This window comes from Rhea pennata, chromosome 1 (genome assembly GCF_028389875.1).
Source record: "Rhea pennata isolate bPtePen1 chromosome 1, bPtePen1.pri, whole genome shotgun sequence".
NCBI lineage: Eukaryota > Metazoa > Chordata > Aves > Rheiformes > Rheidae > Rhea > Rhea pennata.
In genome coordinates, this window is record NC_084663.1 from 83,882,638 (window position 1) to 83,903,919 (window position 21,282).

The following is a 21,282-nucleotide window of genomic DNA, read 5'->3' on the forward strand; positions in this document are numbered from 1 at the left end:
GTCACTATGTCACTAGCAACATTGTTTGCCATGACCTTTGCAAAGCAATAGAATCATTTCCATTATGGGTAAATTTTTCTTGAACAATATTGCTAATCAAATAGGCCAAAACAATAACTCACTTAATAAAGACATAAGTTGTTTTACCATAAGTTTTCAGACTCTCAGAAATGTAAGATATGTGGTCCACACAAAGAGTTCAATAACTGAAATATAGTTGCATATTTTTATGTTTATTTTCATAGACTTCTCTTGGATTATAGAATGTAACTGCCAAAATATAGAGTCCTCTACATGGACATTCTAGATTCTGCTCCCCAATATTGCAGTGTAAGTCTGAAGTAATGCCAGTGAAGTCAGTGATATGATTTCTGATTTATTCTGATGTGATAGAGGAAGTTTGTATTTTTGTCTACAGAACAAACATTTATTTCTCTGTATGCAAGAGCATTTTTGTTGTTAAAACTGAGTTTCTTCTTTCTGATAATAGAAAAATATTTTGGGCTATCTGGCTCTTTCCATATGTACCCTGACAAGAGTCTACAATAGGGACAGTGAAACCTGATCCATCAAGGGAATATCCAAAACTATACCAGTAGGAAAGATTTCCTAGAGCATTCAATTAATAGTATTTCAGACTTAATATAAGCCCAGTCATGAGTACTGGTGTATGAAGTATCCCATACAAAAGCAGTACTGTACCTGGATGCAGAAACTCAGATCAATCTGAAGCACTCAGCTTAAGCTTTGGTAAAGCATTCCGTTTAAGTTAATAATAACATTTAAATATCATTGGAAGCAAGGAATCCTGGAGACATATCATTGATCTCAAACACTGCATTCAAGCTATATTAAGTTTTACATGATTTATTTCTATGTCCCTGGAGAGTAAAATCCGTAAGCCTACTATGGAATCTATTATTTGACACCAGATTTTAAAGGATGACCAGCAGAAAGCAGAGCTTGTCAGGCCTCAAATGCTTTCACTGCTTAACATGACATAATCAATGCATGTTCCTTTCCAGAGGAAGTAAGAGATGCCTACATCAGAAGTTTGTTTTTTGTTTTTTTTTTTTTTTTTTTGTTAAAAACCTAATTCTGCCATCTTTCCTCATGCTGAGTAAGGCTGACAGCCTCTAGTGAGAAGGAGTCTTAGAACTGGAACCCTTCCCACATCCATTTTTCTTCTATTTGTCAAAGCACATTTTTATGTTGATTTCTGCTGACTTTCACAACCCCTCCCTGCTACCCCAAAGGGCACACTCACTTCTCTGACTGGTCTTTCTATCATTGGCTGCTTTGTCCAGTTTCATATTTTTCCCTTCTGGATCATTTATTGATGATACCATACACTCAAGTGTACCATCTTGCAGTGTAAAGGATTGCTGGTTGTTTTTATTGCTGATCATTAAATAAAATGTTTAAATACCTCGCATAACATTTAAAACAGATAAAATGTCCAAGCCTAGAATAGGCACAGACATCTGCATGTATATGATTCTTTTATTTCTTCTCAAAATAGGAAGTAGATATTTATACAGTGAAGACTGAAGAATTGGCATTCACTTCCGCATTCTGCCTCCAAATTCAGCGTAATGATTACATTCATGCCTTGGTCACCTATTTTAATATTGAATTTACAAAGTGCCACAAGAAAATGGGATTTTCTACAGGTAATCTGTACTTCATTTCATTTCTTTTCTATTTATATCAGTATATGGATGCTATTGATCAGATGGTACACAAGAATTTATTGTACCACCAGGATTTATTTTGGTAATAAAAACAACTATCATTCGGGGAGAGTGGGAGCAGGATGAAGAAAAGACAACTGCTTCCAGGAATTCCACAAAAGCAGTGGCAGAATTTCACTATGGCATTCAGTCTTAGAACTCCATGGATCTTATGATCCAGGAGTTCATGCCCATCACTAGGTAGATCTTGACCCTGTGACTAGACAGGGGGCTGTTGCCTCTGTAAGATATAGTAGCTCTGGTCCCACGTTCCCCCAAATCTGAAACAACAAAACTCTTGCTTCTCTCAGAGCCTAGGACAAAACCAACATTTTTCCCAAGATGTAACCTCACACATACTGTTTATGTATATATGCCCTAAGAACCTAACTGTGAAACTCTTACTTACCCTGGTGAGCAGACACTTAATGGAATAACCCCATTCCTGTGAGTGATCACTTACCAGAGTGAGTAAACCAGCCAGTGTTGTAGCACACATAAGAAATTCATGATTGCTTTAATGAAGAGAACAACAAAATATAGCTGACTCTGATTGCCCTTAGTACCATTGTGCAATTCAAAATAGTGTAAATGGGGCCTGATATAAGTTAAATATGATTAGAAATCCCTCTGCTTTTTTTATCCCCCTCAAAGGACCTCTCAACCCTTACCTGAGAAAGTCAAAGCTGAAAGTACTTTGTTAAAATATATATTTATATCAGATTCTAAAAGTACTGCCATATGGATGATATTCTTCAGTGCCTCATATTCCTATTTTTTCAGTAACTATACTTCCCTGGTCTTTCTATATAAATATTATGCCATAGTATTTCCCACGCCAGTATTATTCCTGTGAGGCACACCAGTGGTGTCCTGAAGTGATAATTTTCTGAATTCTCACTGAAATATTTCGTGTAATTTTAAAAACACTTTGGATTTTAGGCATTTGTTTTTCCACAGAATGCTGACTTTCTCAAGAGAACGTAGCCCATTAATCAAAACTGCAGTTTTCTGTAAAATAATAAAAAAAAAAGCTTTAAATAAGGATGTAATTGCTGTGTTGTGATTTTAACTGAAAAAACACATTAGTAAAGGAAGTCTGCTCATATTGCCAGAACCACATGAAAGGTCTTTCATATCAGTGAGGATATAGTTTTACCTGTAAAGGAATAATGGAATGTGTTTATTTACCTGTATGCATATGAACATACATGTGTCTTTTAAGAAACAGCTGTTGAATAAATTAGGAGATTTGATTCAGGCTTGCCAGTCAAATGTGTCCAGTCAGCAAATCTGGCTCTCAAACCCAGCCATTCTTTGCTTTACTGTCTCCCAGTGAATGGGTATCAAAAGTGATGACAAGGACCCACAGACCAGTTTAGAAATCATGAGTGTTCCTGCAAGCTGTTACTTGTTTGCAGAGTAGACTGACCTTGATGATACAAAACTGGGAGGAACTGCTGATACACCAGAAGGCTGTGCTGCCTTTCAGAGGGAGCTGGACATGCTGGAGAATTGGGTGGAGAAGAACTTCATGAAGTTCGACAAAGGCAAGCGCAGGGTCCTGCACCTAGAGAGGAATAACCTTATGCACCAGTACAGATTAGGAGTTCACCTGCAGGAAAGAAGTTCTGAGGAGAAAGACATGAAAGTCCTGATGGACAACAAGTTAACCATGAGCCAGCAATGTGTCCTTGTGACCAAGAAGGGCAGTGGTATCCTGGGGTGTATTAGGAAGAGTATTGCCAGCAGGTTGAGGGAGGTTGTCTCTACTCTGTCCTGATGAGGCCACATCTGGAGTATTGTTTCCACTTCTGGGCTCCCCAATACAAGAGAGACATGGAACTACAAGAGAGAATCCAGCGTAGGGCTACAAAGATGATCAAAGGACTGTAACATCTCTCATATGAGGAAAGGCTGTGAGAGCTGGGCCTATTTAGCCTGGAGAAGAGAAGACTGAGGGGGGATCTTGTTAGTGTTCACAAACATTTTAAGGGAGGGTGGAAAGAAGATGAGGCCAGACTCTTTTCAGTATTACTAAGAGACAGGACAAGAAGTAACAGGCACAAACTAAAATATAGGGAGTTCCATCTGAATATGAGGATGGAACCTCATATTCACCTCATATTCAGTGAGGGTGACAGAGCACTGGAGCAGGTTGCCCAGAGAAGTTATGGAGTCTTCTTCTCTGGAGATATTCAAAGCCTACCTAGGCGTGATCCTGTGCAATATGCTCTAGGTGAACTGCTTGAGCAGGGGTGTTGGACTAGATGATCTCCAGAGATCCCTTCCAACCTCAACATTTCTGTGATTCTGTGATACGGATTTGCTCCAGTATCAGCGTAGCAAAGGGTGGAAGGGGTAAAGACTTTCTTGATTCTTGGGTCTTTGGAGTAAAGAGGGCTCACTCTGGAATGGGGACAGAAAAAATCTGCTAGACCACCAGCATGTTCCAGGTGAGCTTAGCTTCCCTAAGCACATATGAAATAAGCACTTGAGGAAGAGGAGAAGATAACTGGTATTAGGGAGAAGAGGCTGAATTTGAACAAAAACTTAGAGCAGATACCAAGTTTTCTTAATGTTTTCCTTTCTCCAATTGCAGAGAGGTTTTTGCATACTTACCACAACTTCCAAAGTTATGTGCATACTGTTATGTGCCTGCCCTTCACAAAAAAACGAAGAGAAAGGATTTGCACTCTCCAATATTTCTAAGCTTGCATCAAGAACTAGACTCATCATCAGTGCTTGAAAACCTTGAGGAATATGCCCGATTCCTCTAATATCTATAGCTTTCACAAGCTGCTACTTCAGAGGTTCTGGATGCTTATTCATACTCCCATGCCAGGATTCCTTCATCTTTGATGACTTGCACTTTCTCATCGTTCTTTCTCCAACTGGGTCTTGTAGCTGCTGGTGGCCTAGTGACCTTGGAAGTTTGCTTGGAGAGGCTTGCTATGTCTCCAAATTCTGTCTCTAATTACTTATCGAATGCTACATTTTGCCTCTAGAATGCTTCTCTTTGGTTGGTCACCAGTTCCCTGAACATCTTACCTTAGCAACTCCAGTTGCTCTCTCTGTAGCTCTCCAGCTACTCTCCAGTAGACTGTATGGCCCACCAAAGTAGAAAGGCTGGACACCATGTTTGCAAATGAGGAAGAACCACTAACCGCATATCCTGGCAAAGTTAATTTCTTAAGATTTATAAGTGCATGCCTGAGTTTTTTGTGGTTTTGATGAGGATTATTTATTAAACCCTGGCCCTCTTTGATGAGAGTGAGGCTACAGCTATATCACCAAATAAAGCAGATCCAGGAACCACTCTGGTCTTTAATTTAGGGGGAACCAATGGGCCCAATGCTTGGTTCAGGGCCTCCTCTGAGTCCCTGCTGTGCCCTCCAATTGCCCTAAGACAATTATTATTTGGTCGAGGAGGGTTAATTTTTATTCAAAGTATCTAAAATAATGGGAAATCTGTTCTGCAGCCCATTGGACAGGTGGATTTGCTATACTATGATAGTGATAGAAGTACAAGAGTCTTGCCTCAGGTTGTACCATGAGTACTACAGGGACATATATAAATCTGCAGGACCAGACAGGAGGCATCCACCTGATCTGAGAGAGCTGGTCAGTGTCACTGTAAGGTTGCACTCCATCATCTTTAAAAGGTCATGATGATCAGGGAAGGTTCTTGATTATTAGAAAAAGCAGATGATGCATTCACCTTTGAGAAGGGCAGTAAGGCAGATAGAGGGAACTTTAGGCTGGTCAGTCTCACCTCAGTCTCTAGGAAGGTAATGGAGCAAATCTACCTGGAAACTATTTCCAGCTATATGAAAGGCAAGAAGGTGATCGGAACGAGTAGCATGGATTTACCAAGGCCAAATCATGCCTAACTAACCTGATGCCTTCTGCCATGGGATGACTAGCTGTGTGGATAAGGGAGAGCAATGGATACTGAATACCTTAACTTTAGCAAGGCCTTAGACACAATCTCCCATAGCATCCTTACATCTAAGTTAGTGAGATGTAGCCTGGATAAGTGGAAAACTACATGGGTTGAAAAATGGCTGGACTGTCAACTCAAAGTGTGGTGATTAGCAGCCAAAGCCCAACTGGAGGCCAGTTACTAGTAGCATCTCACAGGGGGACCAATAGTAAGGCCAATATTTTTCCACATCTTCATTAATGACCTGCATGATGAGCTAGAGTGAACTCTCAGCAAATCTGTAGATGATACCAGTTTGGGAGAAGCAGTTCACCTGATGGTGAGCAAGAGTTGCTATTTAGATGGACCAACGTCAGCTGGAAAATGGGCTGATAAAACCCTTACAAAGTTTAACAATGGCAAATGCAAAGTTCTGAAACTGGGACCAAATTATCCCATGTAATAACAGAGTCTGGGGCTGATTGGATAGAACATCTTTGGATAGACTATCTCTGGATAGAACAACTTTGCTGAAAAAGACCAATGGGTTCTGATGAACAGCAAAATGAACATAAATCAGTAGTGTGCCATTGCATCAAATATGGCCAATCACATCCTGAGCTGTAATAACAGAGTATAAACAGCAGGTTAAGGGAAATAATTCCCCACTTCTACTCAGCAGTTATGAAACTGCATGTGAAGTACTAGGTCCAGTTTTGGGCTGCCCAGTACAAAAAGCATACTGGAATAAGTCTTGGATGGTTACCAAGATTGTGAGTGGTGGGAGCACCGGGCACACAAAGAAAAGCTGAGAGAAACAGCCTGTTCAACCTGGAAGAAAAAAAAAAAAAAAAAAAAAAAAAAAGGAGAAGGCTCTTATTACTTTGACTTCTTTATGGTAGACAAAATGGAACCATTCTCTTTCAGAGGTACACAATGGAAGAATGAGAGGTAATGGACACAGATTGTAACACAAGAAATCTTATATAAGGCAAAAAAAAAAACAGACCATGATGGTGATCAAATACTGGAATAGGTATCCAGGGAAGTCATGAAAACTCAATCTTTTGAGATACCCAAAACTCAGTTAGAGCAACCTGTTCTAACTGGTTCCAGTGGTTGATGTTGCTTCCTAAATTGATTTTATTTAGTAACATAAATTAGGGTGAAAGAATAGCTAAACAAACAGTGCTACCACCCTTCAGTTCTCATGTTGCTGTACTTCAGCTGTGCGATAGGGGCAGGCATACAATGATCAGAGGTGGCATTTCTTATCAGGAACCAGAAGCATATCATGATAGAGTGAGGTGCAGAGCAAGTCACTCTGTAGAAAGGCTATTTAGTTCACTGTGACACTAAGAATTCCAAATTTTGGAAAATTATTCAGAGGAACCATATAATCCTATATTACAGTTCTCTCTGGCTTGAAAAGGCAAGCTTTTCTGAATAGCAGATAGGGCAAAATTGGAGGTCCAGGTTTGAAGTGGGAATGCAAAATGTGTGGCTGTCCTCCTCAGTATCTGTAGCCTACTTAGTCTGTAGCTTCTCCTAAACATGCACTGGGTTTGGGGACAAAAAAAATCTGGATATACAATAGCTGTCTAGTGCATACTCAGGTACAAAGTGAAGACAAGTGAAGAGAATATATTCCCCTTTAAAGACACAGTTAAATACCTAAAATACTTCTACATAAGAACCCCAGATTTACTCAAGATATTTAGCAGAATTTATGTCTCACTTACAAAGGACATAAAATTGATTCTACTGGAAAATTGTTTAGATTAGTACCCACCTATGGCATATGACCTCAAAAAGTCTAAAAATAGATCAAAGGGGAAATGCAATTTTACCTAGCTATATCCTCCTGGAAAAATAAAATCTGCTCTATCATGAGTGAGAGGTTTCATCTGTGTCATTGTTATTAATAGTCTTTGATGGACCTTTCTTCCAGGTTTTGTGTAATTATTTTAAGTACTAATTTAGACTTCTGACATTCAAAATACTTTTTGGCAAAGATTTCCACAACTTTCATTTGTTTGGGTTGAAAAGAAAGCATCAAAGTAGTGTCCAAAATACTCAATAACATTATCTGTGTAATCTTTATTGCTGAGTGTGACTCACTTCTGACATATTCTAGTAAAAATCCTAGGACAACCTACTGAAAGTCAATAAAATTGTGTTGTTGTGAGGTATGTTTGATATTGTAGTGTACGAGTTAAAGCATCCAACGAGAAGAAGACCCTTTTTTTAGTTGTTTCGTAAGTCTAATATGATTTGTAAGATAATGATCAAATTTCTATAAGTAATGCCCATATATATTTTCTAGCACCTGATGCTCCCTATACCCACTGGAAGCAAACTGTCTTCTACTTAGAGGACTATCTAACTGTGAGACGAGGGGAAGAAATCTATGGGACTATATCCATGAAACCAAATGCAAAAAATGTGGTGAGTTAGCATCACTGCTTCTAATTCTCAACTCTATTGATGACAAAAAATAATCATCAATAAATAATCATCAATAAATAAACAATGAACATGATAAAGGCTCTAAATTCATGTTAATTAATAAGACCTCTAGTCACAGCCTTAACCAAACCTGATGATAGGAATAGTAATGCAATGCTAATGATCCAGAACTCAGCTAGCAAGAGAAGGAAGCAAGAACCCAGCTACATCACCAAGTCAGCCGTCCTCTGCAGTCAGCCTGGATCACATTTTGTGACATAGGCAGGAAAGGCTCCCTTTAAAACCAATAGTAAATTTCCCTCTGCCAACACATGATGATCAGGAGTAACTACTTTTAGTTCAAAGTCTGTAGGCAGATTTTCAAAAAATCTCAATGCCCAAGAACTCTGCTGTATGGAATTAAGAAAAAAAAAGTTCAGTTCAACTTCTGCATGAACTCACCAATCAAATTACATGGTTGCCTGGACAAGTAATCTGTTCCATACCTGGTTTTTGTTGCTGAAATAAGAGTCTCTGTGATAAGGATACTTACTAGCCCATTAAGTGCTTTTGTTTTATGCAAATGACATAGTATTAACATCAAATGTTATGTGTATGTACCAGTAAGTGCATGCTGGTACGTGCTGTAATAATAAGTATCACTAAGTACAATGGTGATTTCAGATTATCAAAGTTCTACAGAGCGCTGTCAGAGGAACTCAGCTCACTGGAGTCACATTTTCAAAAAAAAAATTTTTTTTGTTTTTCTTAAAGGTGGTTGTTGGCCCATGAGTATTTTTTAAGGTATACCCTTTCAAAATCTATTCCCTGTAACTGTCAGAATGCAACTTGCAGGACCTAACTGAAGATACAAGAAAATCAGTGAAACAGCTCCCGTGGACTAAACATCTCTCTTGTAGAATTAGTTGAAAATTTTCTGTGGAAAAATTCAATTTGCATTTATATCAATTTTTTTAAATGACTCTCCACAGAAAATATTAATGTTTTATTTAAAATTAAACCTAAAACATGACACATATCATGCTATAATGACTGGTGAGAGCTGTAGTTCCACTTCTTCCATTTCTCTGATATGGTTCAATCTCTTCTCCTCATCAATTATGTCACTGATTCAGCACTTCTACCTTCTGAGGAGACTATGAGATATGGTCTGATTGAAGACCTGTGCCTGTAGAGAAGAGCAAGACATGAGAAGTATGACTCCTAGGAGAAATAATGGCATAATTTTCTGCCAAAATATTGAGCAACACCTCTTCATTTTGTATTAAATATGCAATCAGCTAAATAACTTGGTAACAATCCACTCATGTAGCTGTTACAACTGTAGGCATTTTCCATTCCTTGGCTGCAGTAAATCTTAACATTACATTACCTTCTTCTTTTGCATTTATTTTCCTTTTCTGTAGTAAAAATGTCATATTAGGCACTAGAAATATTAAAAATATCATGTTAGATACTAGAATGTTTGCACTGATGGAAAGTGGTAGCCTGATCTTTCTTGCAGGTGATACAGAGGGCTGGGGTCCCATTGTACATGTACAGTACACAGAACCATAGCTTTTGTCAAATATATAGGCAAAATAAGCAAGTCTTGAGTTTTCTGGTTTTCGTAGTAGTGGTGATACAGGGGAAGAAATAAACACAAAACAAACTTGGCATTAAAATGATCACATTTAAGGCTGAAGCTTGTCCCTTATCATGACAGTAGAGGAGAATAATCTGTTTCGAGTTTAATGCTGTCCTGGGGGAATGGATCATTTTCTTTCAGGTTGAATGTATTATTACCCTTTTCTTATGGGGGAAAAAAAAAGAATGCACTTCTAATTTGCTTGCTTAGCACCAAGTACCTGAGAGCAGATTTAGATGCTTATATGTGTTCTTAATTGCTATCACAAGACTAACCACCTACTAGTTCTCTTGATTTCAAAATGATTTCTAGTGCTTTGTTCTTCTGAAATACAAGCCCTTTAAAAAACCTGTACAGAGAAGCTTCATTCTGTAGGGCTATGTAGTGTTGCTCTGCAAACAACATGTAAATACAAGATAAAGAACAACTAACAAGTGAGGTCTTGTCTACAGTTGGAAATTCACCAGAACATCTATTCTGTAACAACTCTTAGTGTGAATGTTCTGTGCCCTAGACTGAGTATCTCAATGGGACAAACTCTTGAAGAATTATTCAAGGATACTTACATTAGCATAGTATTGCAGGAGCTTCCTAGTTGTAGCCACTAAAGCCAGGCCACTAAAGCAATCTTGAGAAGAATATGTACAGATGCCATAAACATAGATTACGTGAGGAATGCTGTTACACTTCCTATATCCTGCTGCTTCAGTGTTAGAAACATTTAAAACCAAAAGAAATTTTAAAACATAGTAGTCATCTCCTGAGTCTGCACATCTCTTCAGTTATGAGAGACCATAACTGAATTCATACACCAAGCTACTTACATGTTACATGTCTTACTTACATGTTACATTTAAATCTTATTACAGCGTGACCTGGATTTCACAGTAGACTTGGATTTTAAAGGACAGCTATGTGAAACATCAGTATCTAATGACTACAAAATGCGCTAGCAAGAAACCTTTCAGAGAGATGAAAAGGAGAATGGCATCAAGTCTTGAACTGCTGAACTTCAATCTAGGAATAACTGTTTGCAAGACTATCATATTAGATACTAGAATGTTTACCTTGGTGGAAAATGGTAACTTGATCCCTCTTGCAGTAGTACAGAGCACTGGGTGCCCATTGTGAATGTACAGTAAACAGAACCATGGCTTTTGTCAAACGTATAGGCAAAATAAGCAACAGTCTTGAGAATTCTGGTTAGCTTTAGGATGGCAGAAGATGCATATACAAATTGTACTACTTCCTGTGAATTTCTGGTTCTTCCAAGCTTTGCATGTTACAGGCGATTAGGACAGTTTCCTTATTATAGAAGACCACTACAACACATTGCCATGGTAATATTATTGAACTTATATTTAATATAATATACTATATATACATATCTCTGTGTGTGTGTGTGTGTGTGTGTATACATATATATATGTGTATATATACACACTACACGAGAAACATTTTGTTGCTTCATAATAGGAATTAGTTTTGTGATTATTTACTTCTCATTATACAGTTATGGAAAAATAATAATGTTACTTCTGGCACTACTTTAGGCACTGGCATGGTCCAGCTATCATTCACTGTCTAAAATTATAGCTATGCAAAGTATAAGTAAGAACTGCAAGTTAACAGAAGAATGAACAGCTATTTTTTTAGAATGTTTATTTGGAAAAATATGGATCATTAATTTTAAAATTTACTTTCACAAGTGGATGTCTGCCAGAGCTTTAAAGAACATTAACTTTCAATCCTTGAAAACATTTTGTGGTGAGTTTTTATAGCTGGATTTTGCATTGCATGAGACCCTCTGAAGTCAGATACTTGGTATTTAAATGTGATGAATGCAAAGTCTTTAAAATGGTGAGTAATTCATGTTTCTTGGCCATGCCATATTTCAGTTCTCCTTTCCACAAGATTCTTAATACAAAATCATTTTCAAAAAACAATAGGCAATTGGTGTTTACTTTTGTTGATGTTATAGATAAGTCAATTTAAAATGCAAATACTAGTTCTAAGAGTGCAGTGGTTCCTCTTTGTTGGAACAAGGTAATGTCTTTAAAAAATGTCTGTAGCTTCTAATACTACTAAAATATCTGTAGCATCCACATTCCCTCAAACTCATTGCTTTTCTTTCAATATCTTCTGCTTAGAGTTAAAACATTGTTTAAAATCCTTGATATATATGCATCAAGTTTTTTTACTATATGAATATTGACCATTTAATCACATGTAATTCATCAAAAACTGTATTACTGGTCTTATCCACGCATCTTCCAGTCTCCATGGCATTAGTCACTAAATCATGTTCTCATCATGTATTGGATGAGACTGATAAGCTTTTTGCCTAAAAAGTCTTTGTAATACCTGAAAATGAAGCAAACTAGAAGATGTGAGGAGCTAAAAATGCTGCTCATTAGTAAGTTTTTTGTAGGTTCTTGTTTTGCCAGTATAAGATTGTCAACTTTTCACTTTCTAGAAAACTATATTGCTGTTCCCTTCAGTAGAAAACTGTACAGTACCTCCACTTTTTTATAGTCTAAAGGTTATGGTCTAGGGATCCTAGTACATGATATCTATCTATGTAGAATGAAATTAAACTGTAATTCAACAACAAAGTATACTGTTCGCAGCATAATTCATCACTGTTCTTTTAAAGCACTTTACTTTCATTTGCTTGGGATAGGAATAAACATATTTCCCAACAAAATGATTAGGATCTTATCCTTCAAATATTATTGTTAGTTTCAAAGTGTCACTCATAACTATAGCAACTGCTTTCTGAGCAGTAGATTGGTCCAGAAAATGCCCAGAAGTCCCTTTCCATCAACACTTCTGTGATTCTATGACTTCAAGGTAAGGAATTCTACTGGATTTTTTTCTCTGCCCCCTCCTTGAATCTTTATGAATGAATCTTTACTATAGTAATAGAGAAGTGGGGAAGGGGGGGAGAAAATTTTATTTAACAAAGAAGGATAAATCATGAAGAAAAGGGAGAATTTACAAGTGTCTGCCTGCTTCCACTTGAATGCACCCATTTTGTATGACAGAAATCATCAGACAAGGAACAACAGAGAAAACTTGACCAGAACAGATCATTTACCAGTTTCTAAGAGGAATTTTAAGCAGTGCTGTGTACTTGCTTTCCTGCATCATCTTCCAGTTATTGACAGTGAGATTTATACCCCTATTCTGCAGCTGTCACCATGGCTTGTTGCTGCAAGTGCCCATTCACTCCAGCGTTGCAGTTCCCTGGCAGTATGGTTGATGGCACAGTTCTGAGATGATGACCAGACTTAAATCACATTCAGCTTTGGGAATGTGGCTTATGCTTTTCTTCACTTCATATCATAAGTATATCACAGTTTTACAGCTCCATCCATCCCATAAGGAACAGAAAGTGCCTACAGCAGTGCTGAGTATCTTCAAATCATAGTGATTAGAAGAAAATTAAGACTTCCTAGGCTGTTGTAGATGGTACCTACCACAAAGATGCTGATAGCATCAACGAGTTCAGCATACACAAGATTTAATAGGCTAGCATTATTGGTATCTCTTTTTTTATTAAAGAATTATGCTATACATGAAACAAATCAGCATTCTCACATGTTAAAAGAAGCCAGAGAAATAACCGAAACCACTGAACATCTCCTCAGCACTACTTTGGGTAGAATGGAGAGTAAGAACTAATGATGCACAGCAGACACTAGTCCCTCCACTTAGTACATGGTGGAAGCTGCTCAGGGAGCAGGTGAATAAAAGCAGTACTAGAGTTTCTAAGCAACAGAATGAAAACACAAACACAGGGAGCTTGAGGGCCAGGTGCAACCAGCTTGATTCTAATCTTAAGGCAGATGCTTCCACAAACAGATCTGAGGACTATCAAAACTCTTCTCAGTGACTGTCCTATCACTTCAAACACAAAGGAGCATCCAAAGGGAACTAGATACTGAGTATTTCTCTAAAAGGTAGAATTGCACACTTGGAGTGCTTATAGGATTAGGGAGATAGATGTCCTGATTCCATATTAAGAGGACCATTCAATGTTTCCACACGTACATGGAGTCTCTACAGAACTGTATACTCTAACTCCATTCTCACATGCACTTCTCATTCCCTGTTCCGCCTAGTCTTTGACAGATGTTCTTAGAGAGGAGTTTCATAGCTGGTTTTCACAGTGGTTGTTCTAGGGACCTTCCTGTAGGCAGAACTAGGCATTTAGAGCCCTTTTATACTTTTAGCCTTTTAAAAATGGTTGAAATGGGCCAGAACATAGACAGCAGTATTACCCAAGACTTGAGCATATTTTTACTACAGAGCTAGTTTGAAGAAACTTCTCTGAGCCTATTTCTTACAGGATTTGTCTTGAGAAACTAATTCTTCACTCAGAGAGAAAATTTGGAAAAGATTTGTGGTATTTGCTGTATATAATGAAGAATTAGTCTCTGCTTTAAGAAGATAATGAATCAATCACTCTCTTCTTTACCTGTAAAATGTCTCACCTTAATCCTAAAGTTGCGACTGCAATAATTTGTAAGTCTTTTTGTTTAATGCACAACATGCATCAAACCCTGACATTTAACACTTACTACTCATATTAAAAATACGTATGTATACTTTAAGGTCAACCTCTTTCTGACAGCCTTGTAGGTGACTCAATTTATATGGATTAAACTCAGTGCGACAGAAAGGACAATCTGCCTGTGTAAGTTTAGTAACTTCAAGTACTGCACGTGCTGGCAGATGGTAGCATATTCTTTGTGATCATAAAGGACTGCAAGCCAAATTTTATTAATTATATAAATAAAGCTTAATGAGAAAGATGAACTTAAGAAAAGCTTGTTCCAGCATCATTCATATAATAGACAAAAAAACACAGTATCAAAATTACTTTCAAATTAAAAGTCACATAAATATTATAGAAATGGGGAATTAGGTTTTAGAAGACTCTCCTCATTGGTGAGCATGCCTTGCTTTTATAGAGACATGGCAGGAGTTGAGGGAGAATGTGGTGATGATGGTAGAGCAGAAAGGCACCAAAGTGATCTATCTGATCAGAGCTTGTCACTTGCCTTCTTCAGGGGAACCAAAGACTCAGAACTCCTTACTCAGCTGCTTTCTCAGCTTGCTTTAGCAGCAGGTTGTGACTCATGCTATATGTGGAAAGGGGGAATGAGGGAAAAAAAAAAAAAAAAAAAAAAAAAAGGAGGTATCCTGGAAAGCAAAGAGTAGGGGGCCAGTAAAATTTTTAGGGAGCTGGGGATATTTTACCATAGAAACTCTTAAAATAATTTGTGTTGGAAGAAACTTGTGGAAGTCATTAGTGTAAGCCCCTGCTCAAAGTAGGGCTAACTTCAAAGATGACTCATGTTCCTCAGGGCCTTGTCCTGACAAATTCTGAACATCTCCAAGAATGGAGAGTCTCCAGGTTCTCTAGGCACCTGTTCCAGAGCTGTGCCAATCTCACAGGTTTTTCCTTATGTTCAACTGGAATATCCCTTGTTACAACTCATGACTATCATCTCTTATGCTTTCACTGTGCACCTCTGAGAAGAGTCTGGCTCTGTTTTCAATTTAACTTCCCATTAGATAGTAGAATAACACAACTAGTTCCCACCTTGGGAGCTGCCTCATAGCAGCTCCTCTCTTCCCTACAACCCTTCATTGCATCTCAGCCTTTTAGCTGAGTTGCACCACCTATCTATCTGCAATTTTTCCTCTTTTACTTTGTTCTGTGGCAGAGTGTAGGTGTATGTTGCTGCTGTTACATGGTGCCTAACAAATGTATCAAAGGGTTTTGCAAATAATGTAACTTCAGGAGTCACCAGCTGAAGTGAACTTCTGGTTCTCTTGCCCTGGAGACAAGAGTTAAGGCATGGAGGATGCATTTTATGAGTAATTTTCAAGATGGTATACAACACGTAGGTTTATGCCAGTGTGCGTCACATATAACAGAGCTAGGTGATTTCTTTTTCAACGGACATTAAGCTTTCAGTCTAGCTTCAATTAGAAAAGTGAGATTTTAGTCTTTTTGAAATGTTTCCTTCCAACATTTCTCAGATATATTTTAACACAAGAGAAATCATATAGACAGGTGAGAAGAAGAGAAATCTTTTAGGCCACTTTCAAACTTCCTAGAATTTGAGCATTTGTAAGTGTTTTTAAAAAGCAACTAAATAAAAAATCCAAAAGTTTTAGATCTAGTCTAACAATACTTTTGAATCACTTTAAAAAGAAAAACAATTTTATAATGTATTTATCACATATTGCTTTAGAGTAAAGAGATTGTGAATGGCAGACAGCAGTTCCCCAGAATATTAGTATTTTTGCACATGTTGGTTGAGAACAGGGCAGTAACATAGCTGCATGGAACAAGTTTGTTGCTTAGGGATAGCTTCTGCTTCTGAGGATAGACACAAAAATGAGATGAAAATGTGAGCTATGAACATGTGAGATGGAGAAAGAGCCAGATTACTGTTCATAGGTAGCTGCTAAAACAGAGCACCAATCCTTCAGACATAAAGTCTCCAAGACGTGTGCAGTGAATGGTGAAAATTATTCCAGGGGCCAGATATTGCTGAAGGGAAATGAACAGGCTTTTAATGACCTCAGAAATGTTACAGTCTCCGCTATTCTATTTTGTTTGTCACTCCTAACTCTACATGTACCTATGTAATTTCCCTGACTCTCTTTGCTTCTCTGTTCCCTCACTGTAACATGTTTAATATTTTTCTCATGTTTCAGTGGAAACAAATTTTGGAGTTATATGATGGTATGAACAACGTGAAGACGATAGCATTGTTTTGAGAAAGCTTGGAGGAGAAATCTGGGATATGAGTGTGAAACAGAAAAAAAAATTTTAACTTTGAGATGACAAATAGAACGAAACCACACAATCTTACTTCCTTGCAGAATATATGTTTGAGATACAGTTCAAGCCATGACTCTGAATCATCAGACCTGGTGTTTGAAGGAGCACAGCAGTCAGCAAAATCAAGGCAGAGTTGACCCCTCAGTCTTCACATGGAAGACCATCCTCTTCTGCAGTTCAGTTCTGAACTGCATTTATGCAAATGCAATCCCAGTACAAGACTGCTTTGGCATTAGAAGTGGACCCCCTGGATTAAGATCGCTACAGAATTTAATCACAAACCATTCCTGCAGAAATATAAAATGGCAGTTCAGAAAAAGCATATGTAATCCATTAGATTAACAATAACATATCATGCTGATCAGTTAGCAGAAATACTGTATCATCATCAAACACTGGCACATTTTTCACATTCATTGGCATGACAAATAAGTGTCATTAATTAATGAGGCCTTATTAAAGCAATTATTTACTTCCATAATTGACTGATTATCCAATAATTGCTGCCATCGCCTCTGCCATAGCATCTCAGTTAGAACAAATCACCCACAATTTCACTTGTTTCTTTTTAGAATGACTGTAGACAGGCAAGCAACATACCTGTTTTGTGAAGCTGAAACATCAACACATGACAGATAGCATTTGCATAGCAAGGAGACAACAGTTTATGCTCATACGGTGACAGCAAATTTGGGGTTATGAATTGAGAAGGTCAGAGCTGGATCCTAATCCATCAGGAAGAGGAGGACATATGAGTGCTGGCAGAGGAACAGGAATTGCTGTAGGAGAAAGTCTGCAAACTCCTGTTCAGAATTGGTAAGGTTAGAAGGGACCTCTGGAGATCATCTAGCCCAACACCCCTGCTCAAGCAGGGTCAACTAGAGCATGTTACAGAGGATTGCATTTGGGCAAGCCTTGAGTATCTCCAGAGAAGGAGACTCCACAACCTCTCTGGGAAACCTGTTCCGGGGCTCTGTCACTCTCACATTGAAGAAATTCCCCCTCACGTTCAGGCGGAACTTCCTGTGGTTCAGTTTTTGCCCCTTGCCTCTAGTCCTATTGCATATGACAACTGAAAAGAGTTTAGCCCCATTCCCTTGATACCCTCCCTTCAGATACTTAAACACATTAATAAGATCTCTCTTCAGTCTTCTTTTCCCCGGGTTAAAGAGGCCCAGCTCTCATAGTCATTCCTCATAGGGCAGATGCTCCAGCCCTCTGATCACCTTTGTAGCCCTATGCTAAACTCTTTGCAGAAGCTCCATGTCACTCTCCTACCGGGCAGCTAAGAACTAAATACAGTACTTGAGATGACACCTCACCAGGGCTGAGTAGAGGGGCAGGATCACCTCGACCTGCTGGCAACACTCTTCTTCCTAATGCACCCCAGAAGACCATTGGCCTTCCTGGCCACAGGGGCACATTGCTGGCTCATGGTCAGTCTGTCATCCACCAGCACTCGCAGGTCCTTCTCTGCAGAGCTGCTCTCCAGAAGGTCAGCCCTCAGCCTGTACTGGTGCATGGGGTTATTTCTCCCTAGGTGCAGAACTCTGCACCTGCCCTTGTTGAACATCATGATGTGCCTCTCCACCCAGCTCTCCCACCTGTCCAGGTCTTTCTGAATGGCAGAACAGCCCTCAGGTGTATCAGCCACTCCTCCCAGCTTGGTATCATTGGCAAACTTGCTGAGGAGGCACTCTGTCCCTTTATCAGTTCACTGATAAATAAGTTAAACAAGACTGGCTCCAGTACTGAGCCCTGGGGAACCCCACCAGCCACAGGCCTCCAGCTAGATTTTGCACCACTGATGACAACCCTCTGAGCTCTGCCTTTCAACCAGTTCTCCATCCACCTCACTGTCCACTCATCTAACCCACACTTCTTGAGCTTACCAAGGAAGATGTTATGGGAGACAGTGTCAAAAGCCTTGCTGAAGTCAAGGGTATCAGTTTCTTGGCACTAGATAAATACAGATCAGACAGAAATCCCAAGAGCACAGTGAACTATTGTAAAAGCTTTTATTCCAAAATAAATTAAGAGAATTAATTAACAAACTTGTGTTTAACTTTAGTCTCTTTAGTTTCAAATTGATTCATTACTCAAGCTAAAAGTAAATTTTTGGAAACATTTAGAAAATGATTTGAAAATACAATGTATATCTGTAACATTCTCGTATAAAACACCTACAGTTTTGCTTCTGATATTTTAATGAAATAAAACTATAGCATGCATTTCATTTTTCCAACAAGCTTACCATCATGCATAATCATTCTTGAATGCTTTACACAGTGGCTTGATGCATTAAAGACAAATGCCAACAAGAATGATTGTTGAATTCTGGCTGTATAACCCACTTTCAAGTTGCTCAATTTCATTTATTCTACAAAGATTTCCAAAAGTAATTATGAGATGTAGGTTTCTTATGATGGAGGGTAGAATGGGATTTTCTAAAGCAGATCTCTATAAGAAGGATTTGACTTCTCAAGCATTGTATCCCAGTGCTAGCATATACTTAAACCAAAGGAAAATGTTGCACAACAGATGCTTTTAAAAATCAGCAACTTATTTGGGTACCTGAGAAGAAACTTGTTCTTAAAATTGCAAAAAATGAGCAATATGCCATTGCATTTTGCTGAGATTTGTGCTTTATACTCCTCAAATGCTGGAATGTTTCTCAAGATCTTCCTCTATTTCTGAAATTCTGCCTCAGGAACATCTGGCATGAAACCTTTTGTTACAGACATTTGGAGATCATTAGCTGTTCAGTCAGCTATAAAATATTTTATGCTATAGCCATCTGCACCAGCAAAATATGCTTCCTATCTAGGGACACTAGTACTAATGAAAGGGAACTAACTTGAATGTTCAAGTTGTCCTCAGGTTGCTCTGGGACTTCTAAGGGGCACCGTGAAAAGTACAAAGTAAACCATAGCCAAGTAGAGGTATCTGAGCAAGCTCTGAAATCCAAAACAATACAGTCATGTCAAATATCATGAAAAGCCCAGGCTGATTTTCTCTGAGCACCATGCTACCTAGCCAGAATACAGCAGTGCACTATCATGACTACTGTTTCTGGAAAGTAAGCTGAAATCTCTGCATTGCACCACCTCACACCATGGCAACATACCAGTTTATTTGGTGATAGCTTGGACAAGACTCCATGGTACTTCACCAACCTGCCTAGACATATCTGATCCAGCACATCCAAGTGCAAAGGATATTTTTTTCATTAAGGACATATATGCAGCGATGTGCAGGGTGAATCAGTTAATGCTACTTAAGAGAATCTTCAGAGGTCTTCTATCCCTTGTTCATGCATATTTCATACTAAATTTTAAAACATATTCTTATACTTAGCAGCTGTTGGTGTGTTACTTTTAAATAACCAACTACCTGCCAATTTCAATTAAAAAACAAAAACTAGCGAAGGTCAGCACACAGTCAAGATGTAAAGAATCTGATCCAGCACTGAAGTGAATGAAGTATTCAGAACATAAGCCATCCAAGCCAATGAGAATTTACTTCACATTCTGAGTGGTTTCCTTCCTATAAGATTTCTTCTTATTAATATTGAAGCAGCTTCTATGAACCTGATCACAAAGCAGGACTCAGTGATGTTAGGTGTCAAACAGAATAAAAAAAGACTATCACTTCTCCAAATATGTTGTCAGCTAACTAAAGACAATCTTAGCAAAAGTAAAGATCAGAGCATACAAAAATGTTAAGGTTCACTTGTACCTATATTCAGAACACACCAAAAATGATATTTGAAGGATAAGAAAAATCTGATGTACTGTAGTGTGGTATAAATGTACAACTTTTTTCTAAACATGTACCATCCTTTTATGGCCTAGTACAGCAAGACTTTTTATTTGTATCAAGTTGAAGCTGAATAGTTTTCTCCTTCACTTTATCTTCATGTTCCTTTAAAATCCTAGAGGAAAGAAACAGAAAGTAATTAGAGAAAAAGTCAATAATACCCATAAGAGATCAAAACAAAACATTTCCTCCACACATAAAGTAGTCCAGAGATTAACAGAAATGACAGAAGTTTGTGATCTAATAAAGAAGCAAAAACAGAATAAAATAATTGTGAATCACATCACAAAATATACTTTGTTCATTCAGTTGGAAAAAAGTTTTTCATACTGATTATTAGTATTTTATTCAGTATTTCAGAGAATCAAAACAGATCTTTTATGTCTGAGACTTTTATGTCTGACACCTTTTATGTCTGAGACTTGAGCAACCCCCCCACACACATCTGAGTACGTAGATATTTGTCAATTCTCCGACACACTTTCAAAATTTCACCACCTAGAGTAAAAGTATTAAAGATCTGCCCTTTCATTACTCCTGTTTTCACCAGCATAAGGAATTCCGGGAAGACAGATTTATTGGTATTTTCATCCCTTATCTTCATATAGTTTTGAAAATCCTCCTTTCCCCCTCTTTCAGACCCAAGGCAGACAGCTGAATTTAAGCTGTCATGAGCAAACTAAAGAAAGAAGCACATCCAACTCTCTACTACAAGGACTCAGCAGCATCCATTTCCAATTATATTTCTTCAAATCTCCAACACCTTCCTGCAAGAACAATCAAAGCATACCAGGGCCTCCACACACAGTTTTCCTAGCATCAGTTCAGGTCATTCTGGGTC

The 21,282-nt window shown here is 38.2% G+C and overlaps 2 protein-coding genes across 2 annotated transcripts in view; one reads left to right on the plus strand and one right to left on the minus strand.

Annotated features, from left to right (window-relative positions):
• Window positions 1-10,707, plus strand: part of PRMT8 (protein arginine methyltransferase 8) — a 69,722-nt gene extending 59,015 nt beyond the window's left edge. The window contains exons 8-10 of the mRNA XM_062571064.1: window positions 1,523-1,673; window positions 7,985-8,106; window positions 10,624-10,707. Coding sequence (XP_062427048.1) covers window positions 1,523-1,673; window positions 7,985-8,106; window positions 10,624-10,707 — 357 coding nt within the window. The remainder of the gene's footprint in view (window positions 1-1,522; window positions 1,674-7,984; window positions 8,107-10,623) is intronic.
• Window positions 10,708-20,334: 9,627 nt separating this feature from the next.
• CRACR2A (calcium release activated channel regulator 2A) overlaps window positions 20,335-21,282 on the minus strand; it is a 66,463-nt gene continuing 65,515 nt past the window's right edge. Inside the window, exon 18 of the mRNA XM_062571077.1 lies at window positions 20,335-20,556. Within this exon, the coding sequence (XP_062427061.1) occupies window positions 20,466-20,556 (91 nt within the window). The 3' untranslated portion in view covers window positions 20,335-20,465. The remainder of the gene's footprint in view (window positions 20,557-21,282) is intronic.